Below are 9,009 nucleotides of genomic sequence, written 5' to 3'. Positions count from 1 at the left end.
ATATACCCAAGGTCACGTTTTTAAAAAAAAAACACTAAATTAAACGTCAAATAAAATTAAAACTCTAATTTTAAACAAAATCATGCAACAAAGCATTGAAAGACACCAACATTAAAAGCATTCGCACTCCAAACCAAAGAAATTGCAAATTTTAACCGAAATCGTGAACAAATTGAGAATGAACAAGTACGCATAGAGACGAGAGTCAAACCATCATATGTATTAATGGGAGAAAAATCCACGTCAGTTACAAGATTTTACAAAGATACATCATGAAAATACAATGTTCTCACACAGAAAGCTCTTCCCTTTTGTGGAACGAACAACCTTTTTGTTGATTACAAAGAGATATTTCTTGGGAAATGTATATTTGAGATTAAGATACTCGGGAAGGTAACTGAGTATATTTGAGATTAAGATACTCAGGAAGGTAATTGAGGTTCCAATCGTTATTCACCAAGATGTCTTGCATTGCATCATCGTGGAGGCATTTTTGTAGGTCCATTGATTCTTTAATAGCAGCATCACAGTCTAGTGCCTCCCATTCTTCCATCGTCAACTTCCATCTTTTGTAGGGAAAGACCATTGGCAAGCTTTGCTTTGCAATATGGTATCTAAACACCACATTGCTAGCAACTACAGAGCACTTGATTCTATCTTCCCGGTGGTTGACCACCTTAGGCTCCCATCCAACTGCAAGGAAGCCATTGATCACACTTCCCTCTTTGCAAGTCCACAATGTTGGTGATCTGTGAACACTCTGCAGTCAAAAGTTAAACACAAATACATGAAGAGACATAAACCATGTTAACGTGGCTTTGTGGAAACCATAGGTGCACTTCATTTTTCCATGCATATCTACCTCGATTCTCCTTTTGGTTGCTGCGATCAAGGCACTCTCTGGATTAGACCATTCCAAACTCTACAAGATTGGCGAGTGAACCGGAGAAAGATTACCATACCCATTTTTCCTAGGCATGATATAAGTATGGTTATAAAAAACAAATGTCTTGTGAGGCAAGCTCAGAGAATGGACAGTCAACATAGAGCAACTTGCCAAGGTCAATGTGGATGGCCTCAAAAGTTCTTGTGAAGGGCTCTATTGGCTCCCACTCTAGAAAATCCAATGGGAAAACATATGGAAAAACATGAACAAGCAATGGAAATCTAACATTCATCAAAGCAACGTATACTGTAGAATACAAAATAGACAATTTAGAAACTTGACAGAGGAGTGAAATTATAGTTTGCAGGAAACCTCGATGGAGCCACTGCTAACTCTAGCTTCAATTGTGAAGCAACATACACACCATATGCCCAACTTGTGGCGACAACCAAGCAATATATGCAGGAATCAGCAATATCGCCATAAGGCCACTACATGATGTAGATATTTTAGTAGACTCCCACTACAAAAAAACTCTATTGGTGTGATATCCATTGTTGATTACACCAACAAGATCTAATATACATTTGATTGCACTACCGAGATAGATGGGTTCTCCGTTGTTGGTTTGATATACCATATCTGATTGGGCTAACGAGATTGCATGGCTACTTGTGCTAACTAGAATTCACTGCATTGACAATTGGGATGCCAACTATAATAACGATAGCTTGATCATCAAGTCATTCACAAGAAAAATCATTTTGGGCACCTTAACGTTCGGACACTATGAATGATTCCACTTCCTGAACACGGTCTATATTGATTAAACCAAAAGACGACATGATATGTCCATTGCATGACTACAAAAAATTAGTTTCTCCTAAGGATCTCTTGCAAGCTCCCCCCTTCCCCCTTTTGTGTCTTGTTGTGTACAAGACTGCTCACACAGGACCTACCCCATGTTGGCACGATACCATCTATTGCCATCAACATGGTGGAAAGCATTAGTAACTACTAGCGTTACTATAATAGCACCCAACTATGACACCCGTCATTTAGCAACACTCTAGCATGTGTCTACTCTAGCTGGAGCATCACTTACTACCATCTCTCACTCACTATCATCTGTCTGCCTACCCCCATTGGGCATCATATTACAACACCAGATCATCTGTGCTAGGTTTATAATCGGCACATCTCTCGAAGTGTTGCTACCCACTATTGCCAATTATGCTACCCATCATCATTGTGCAACACCAGTTACACCACCAACACCAGTATAGTTGACTAGGCTTGATCACTGCAAGATCTATTGTGAAAACATTTAAGTTCTTGACCTAATTTTTCCTCCCCTACTAATCTCATCGCATGCCACCCTCTCGCCTCTAGCACTTCCTTTCTATGCACCCACAGGCTCACGAGAGAGAGAGAGAGAGAGAGAGAGAGAGAGAGAGAGAGAGAGAGAGAGAGAGAGAGAGAGAGAGAGAGAGAGAGAGAGAGAGAAGGCCCTGTCCTCGGCCACAGTGAGAAGGCTTGGGGTAGTGGCATGGGGCACAACGAAATGTGGGGGAGAGAGAGAGAGAGAGGGAGTCGAAGGCTTCTCATACATGAGGGAATTTTGCATGCATGCAAGAGACAACGAGCAAAAAAGCAGCACATTGGCAACTGACACTTCTACATTGGCTAAATGGAATCTTTACTTTTGGCGAATTTTTAATTTAAAACAGTTGGGGAGGTGGTCCGTACTAAAACATTCCGACATTCAGATAAAATAAGGTGAAGCTTCACTTTGGCATTCTAAAATAACGAATGCAAGAAAGGTCAAGCGTGAAATAACAAGGTGATGAAAGTCACAAAGAATGCTAAATTTAAGAGGGGAAGAGATTCATGGGCGGTATATTAAAATCAATGCCACCAATCACATGTCATTTTTGTTGTGTTTCAATATAAAATCATAATGTCCATTATATACATATACTCACATTTTTTTTATATATTACAGAGGGTCCCACTTAAAGAACAAGAAATGTGCACATTGTCATTGTGAACAAAATAGAATGAAAAAGAAATCAAATAAAAACAACAAATAAAAGAACCCATTGATAAACTAAAACAAAAGAATATTTTCACAGAGTGTATAAGAAAAGGTAGGTTTACAAAAAAATAAAATATATAATGATTTGATGAAATAGATCTTTATTGGGCCCTTAAATGAAAGCACTCTTTCACAAATAAAAATATTGAAAGAAATTTCGTTGAGTCAATACTTCACTTTAGGATTCAAGGGATCGAACTCCTACGAATGCATTCCTTAATTTCGTGTTCTTTAAGGCCTTTTTGAGAGGGAAAAGAGACCCACTTAATATAGTGAATCCAAAAGGACATTTAAGGTAAGTCCCAATCATCATTGAAAACATTGAAAGTATGCGTAACTCAACTCTCCTCTAAGTTCTAATGCTTCGTCTTTAAAGCCAAAAAGTATGCCGTTTCTCCTCGTCTTGCATGAGCACTAATTGACACAGGGTCTTAAATGTAGCCCCGATAGTGAAGAATTGCAGGCAAGAATATCGAGATGTGCGGCACCATTTGATTGGCAAAAAGTAAGGCAAAGTTTGTAAACAAGGGCAAGGGAAGGTGGGCGTCTGCGTTAAGTTATATCCTTTATGTTTACCACTTGGGTCACATGATGTGCTTGGGCGAGGTGATTAGCTTGCAAGCAGTAGGTGTTGGGTTTGATTCGCGTAGCTGCAAGACTGGCTGTCATTTTTTTTGGGCCGTCCATTGGCCTCGAGATTCCCATGGAGTCAATAGGCCGTTGATTCGATGGCCCAAGGGTCTTAGTGCTGAGGATCGTCTTGCACCTTCTGACAATTCTTCCAAGTTCCAAGTTCTCGTTTGTGCGCAAGCCTCAAGGTAAAAGCCTCCAGCACGTGCACGCACAGCCTCCAACGGCGCGTGTTGAAACAAGAGATGGAGTGAGTCTGGGTGATGAGGAAGGGTAGCTTGGGGGATTCGGTGCGCGTTCTGCTTGTAGATTGAAAGTTAGTCATGAGACGCATCTCAGAAAATTGGAGTATAAAGACATCGACGATCTTTGTGGGTCCTGACGCCATCCTCGTAGACGCAGACGGGCTTTCTGCAAAAACCAATTAGCCAGTACGACTTCTTCTGGGTATGGAATGTCAAAGGAGAGTGCCTTCATTGTCAATGGTTGTGCAGCTCAAAACAATGTTAAACATCATGCCCCATCTTAAGTTTTGTTGTTCTTGTGAAAATCATTTCCTTCCTCCGGTCCGTCTGTCTCGATGGGTTTACTAGCTCTTCATATTGTTAATTCAAACAAAGATGTTACTAGGGTAAGGGAGCCAGTTTAGTGGCGTTTTGTGGAAACGTGATGTTTTTGGGGGGGATTTTGCAAATCTCATCATTTTCAATATTTATGCATTGCACGAGATTCCTCATGAAAAGGTGAATCTAATGATATCAAAATCAATATTTTTTAGATTTTATTTGAATGCTCCATTTGAAACAATTCAACTTTTGAGGCATTTTGAAGCATTAGAGACACTCAAGACCCAGTAATGATACACTTTTCAACAAATCACAACATGACACATAAGCAAGATTCTTGGAATATATCAAATTTCTTGCCTCTAAATTGGGAGAGGATATGTATCTAACCCGGGGGCCAAAAAATTTCGTCTCTAAAGTGACTCCCTTACCCTAGACATGCATGCCCAATAATGCATCACTAGCACTACGTATTGTTAATGCAAATAAAGATGTTAGTAGGCATGCATGTTTTGTTGAGACTTTCTCAAAATAGTGTAGCATTTAGTATATACCATCAAGGTCCGTGCTCTCTAGGACACAAAATACATGTTAACAACAGCTGTTGCAACTCATGGCAAACAATATTGCCAATGCAAAGCTGAAACATTCCAAAAGCAAATCCTGCTTAGTACAGCACAATACACCTACCACTCATTGTTTCTGTATTACAGTAAAACAACATACAAGAAGACAAACTTGACTATGCTAATGTTCTTAAATTTAACTTTGAGAATGTTGTTGAAGAGGAGTAAAACTTGTCAATCGTACTCATAGCGAGACAACACAAGGAAAAACATAGTCGTTGTGTATATGTCTTTTGCTAGGACAAAACAAATAAAATTAGCAGTGTCTCCTTTGTAGAAAAACTAGAGGAAAACAGCGAGCAAGCTTTTCAGTTTGCATAGTAGCGAGTATCGTGATGTTATGCATAGCTAGAAATTTTGCTTCGTGCTGCTAACCCTAGCGTGAAGTCTCCTCCATGCTCTGCGCATGCATCTCTCTGGGTAGCCTCAGCAAGTCCCCAGCGGGTTGGGGGGCCCCTTTGGGTGGGTTGTTTGGGGAACCATGGTGGTGTCCGTGCACAGGCTAGCGCGAGCTGCAAGCGCTAACTCTGCCAGGCGGGGGTTGTCTTGTCCGTGGGGGCAAGGGTGCTCTTGGGATGGAGCCTCGGCTGTCCCTGCCCTGCTTGGTGGATCATGGAGGACCAACCACAGGGCGATTTTTGTCTGTTGGGCTAGGTGGCTGTCCGTCTTCTATTTGGAGATCAAATGCTCCCCTTGTTGCTTGTCTGGTTTCGAAATGGAGATGGTTTGTGTCGATTGGTGCGGTTCTATGTTCTGCAGTCAAGGTGTGCCAGCTCGTGGCAGGGTGATTGTTCTCTAGCGGGGCTAGGCTCCCCTTAAAGCCTGTCTCTTTGCGGTTTTTGGGCTCTTCTTGGAAAGGAGCTAGTTGGGCTTTTGCTGTTGCGTGGATGGGGCAGTGGTTTTGCGGGCTGCTCAAGCTTTGGAGTAGACATGTCGGTTTTGTGTGCTAGCTAGTCGGGGCATATCTGCGACAGTGACAATGTCATGGCTATGATGGCACCCTGATCTTGGTGATGGGGACTAGCGGGCCCCGCCCTTTCGGAATTACTTTGTTCTTGTGGTTTTGTTGTGGCGTCATGCTCTTCTGGTCCGGCTTGGTGATCGAGGGGTGGGCGGAGAGAGAGTCGGTGTTAACCTTCAAGCCGGGTATGATTGTGTCTCAAGTTTTTGGGGTGGCACCCTTTATCAGCCAATGTACATTTTGGTGTATGGTGGAAGGTCTCTGTTTTGGCACCATGGCTCGGTGGAGCATGGTTATGTTTGTATTTTCTGTTATTAATACAAAAAATTACTCACGTCTGTGAGTTTGGCAAAAAAAAAAAAAAGATGAATTGAGCCTTAATCCCTCAACTCAAGGTGAAATACTATTAATAGTATGGGGTCTATGCTTCCAAAAGTCTATTAATTTATGAGAGAGATTTCATCGAATCTACCAAAGTTGAAAGGAAAAGAGTAAGTAGCTCACGTTCACGTGCATCCACTGGTCTTTGCTTTGTGCACTCGAGCCCTCCAGCTTCTCTCGCCTTGAACAAGTTGAGCACTCAGACTTGCTACTCGTCAATCCTCGTTTTGCAGCCCGTCTTTGTAGACGCCAAGGAAAACTCCCTCCTCCACCAAGTTGAGCGCTCTTGGTTTAAAAGCTCACCAAATAACCAGACCTAGACAGCTTGCACAAGCATCCGGTCTGCACTCTCTCGCACCTCCACCATCTGGTTTGCATGACTGTGGATGATCGTCCCCCAATTTCCCCCACCCCCCCTTTCTCCTGCACCACTATGGGTGAACGTCCTTTTTTGAGGCTTGTGAGTATGTAGAGAGAAACACCCTTAATCTCATATGGCTAGTACTCCAAGGCTGCAATCGATACCATATCCATTGCCATGCACCTCCAACTCTCCACTGCCAAACGGGCACCACCAACGGCATCACTACCACCCTTTGCTACCACACAACACGCTCTGCCTAGCTCCCACCATTGCAAATCTCTCAAGTGCGATTGAACTGACAGAGCACCGCCTCGCCATGGCTTCATGGCCTTCCCTCTGTGGCGTAAGCGTGCTGAACCGCACTTGTAGGTCACAAAACGGATGCAGGGTCAAATAATTGATGCAGGCCAATAAAATAAGTGATGCCTCAAAACCAATGCCCTCATTTGCATCACCTCATGTCCCTGTCGCAACGCGCAGTGTTTCCCTTGCATTGATTGATGCTCGTCCGTTTCTCCCTCTCCTCCATTTGGCACCCTACCTTCCCACATCAAAAAACATCTTCCCTCTCTTTCCTCCACGTGCCAAGTCCTAGAATTTTCTCCTCAAAGGGTTGAGAGCATCTTCGTTGATTCCTATGAAAAGAAATCAAGAAAAGATCGTAGAGACATACTGCATTTATTAGGGGCTCTACGGGAAGCTCTCAAAGACAAATTAACAATGCAAAGTCGGCTAAAAAAACTAGTGTAGCCAAAGGGTCTTTAGCTCTAGAACATACCCGCACCAATTAATCCAAGTAATTAATTAGGGAGACTCATAGCAGCTAAAAAAATGTGTTTTTTAACTAGAGTACAGAACAGAACGTTTTAAAACGTTCAATACGCTTTGTTAAAAAACGTGGGTAATTCATAGACTTGAATAAAAGTTGGCTTGCCTTAAAGTTTTAAAAAGGTAGTCAATTTCGCCAAAGTTACAAAGGTCTATCTATTACTTGACCAACTAAACATTAATCCCACACGTGCCTCCAACTCCTCACCCCTATGAATGTGGTGCTAAAATATGCAATCATAAGAAAAAGTAGAGCACTAGTAAGCGAGTGTGGCATCCCCCTAGAGAAGAATACAACGGAGAGATATACAACTACTATGGGGAGAGAATAAGTGTCTTTGTGATCACACCATTTTAGAGAGGCAAGTGTATCTCCACCATGTAGGGCTCTGTGACTAATTAGAAGGCACCCTACAGTGCCACAACTAGCCCACCCCTCTCTCTCTCTCTCTCTCTCTCTCTCTCTCAAAACAGCGCACAAGCCATGCCCACCCTCCCTCTCTCTCGCATCAACCATAGTTACAATGGGTTTCGGAAATGGGAGGTGTGAAACGGGTTTTCTAGGTTCCATACAATTTTCTTAAAACGAAACAAACAGGTTTCCTACAAGGTGGGCATCTTTTGCAATTTGAACACGTACATATTCACATGCACACATACTTATGAGCTGCACATAAAACATGAGCAACTGAAAAACATATTAAACACGAATCATGAGTCATCCACCAACATTTCTCCATCAAGATTAGAAGTATACGTCCTAGAATTAAAACTCAAACAAAGTCTTGATGCCACATTATACCCGTGGGTCGTGACATGTAACACTCGAGATGATCCGACTCGCACAATACATCAATGTTCAAATCCTCACACATATACTGGGTCTACGACGCTCCCATTAATTAATTATCCTACGAGATTCCCTCATACCTTAAGGCTTATCTCCGTTGCACCCGGTGCATGCGCCATCCCCCCCTCTTGCGCGCCATTCTCTGCATGCAGCTTCGTCTGCGCCGTCCCTCCCTACTGCCCCCGCCACTCTGTGGATGCAGCTCCTGCGACAGCTACACCAACCTCTCCTCCCTGCGCCTCTTGCTCACGCTGTCCAATAAGGCTACGCCTCTGGAGAAACTTCCCGTCGAGTACTGCCACCCTCCACAGCGTACCTGCTTTGCATTCGTGCGTGCATGGGCCACCTCCACAGCACGCAATTGCTACATCCAACTGAGGCACACACGCAGTCCCCGCATACTGCCGCCCTTCCACATCCTATCTCCTTTGGATCCCTGCGTGTATGAGGCAGCTCCACACACCAAGCGTCCAATCCTTTGCTGCTTTTCCCCACACAAAGCATCCAATCGTCTGTGCACACGGACTGTCTCTCTCTGTCGCGACACCCGGCAGATATTTCTCTCTCTCTCTCTGTCTCTCTCTACGTGTCCTACCCTACCATTTGCTTATCCAGCCTTTTAAAGAAGCATCTTGAGAGATTCTAACTAATGTGTCCTGCTGCCAAAATTTGGGACCACGTACTACATCAATGTTCAAATCCTCAAATCCAAAGATGTTCAAAATACAAGTAAAAACAAGTGATAAAATAAAAAAAGCTGCCATTGATAAAACATACCTACAACAAATCAACTACAAATTTTGTTGTGCCTAACGACGA

The 9,009-nt window shown here is 43.0% G+C and overlaps 1 protein-coding gene across 1 annotated transcript; it reads right to left on the bottom strand.

The window, feature by feature from the left end:
• Positions 1-201: 201 nt before the first annotated feature.
• LOC147419742 (uncharacterized) lies at positions 202-8,772 on the bottom strand. Its single transcript, XM_086505590.1, has 2 exons — positions 8,271-8,772; positions 202-760 (listed from the first exon to the last, which is right to left on the bottom strand). The coding sequence occupies exons 1-2, from the start codon at positions 8,307-8,309 to the stop codon at positions 377-379; spliced, it is 423 nt and encodes a 140-aa protein (XP_086361716.1). The 5' UTR covers positions 8,310-8,772; the 3' UTR covers positions 202-376.
• Positions 8,773-9,009: the final 237 nt, after the last annotated feature.

The sequence above is a fragment of the Adiantum capillus-veneris genome, chromosome 29 (assembly GCF_014529385.1).
Source record: "Adiantum capillus-veneris isolate H3 chromosome 29, ASM1452938v2, whole genome shotgun sequence".
In the NCBI taxonomy this organism is placed as follows: domain Eukaryota; kingdom Viridiplantae; phylum Streptophyta; class Polypodiopsida; order Polypodiales; family Pteridaceae; genus Adiantum; species Adiantum capillus-veneris.
The sequence above is the reverse complement of the archived record's forward strand: the minus strand, read 5'-3'. Positions and strand labels throughout refer to the sequence as shown.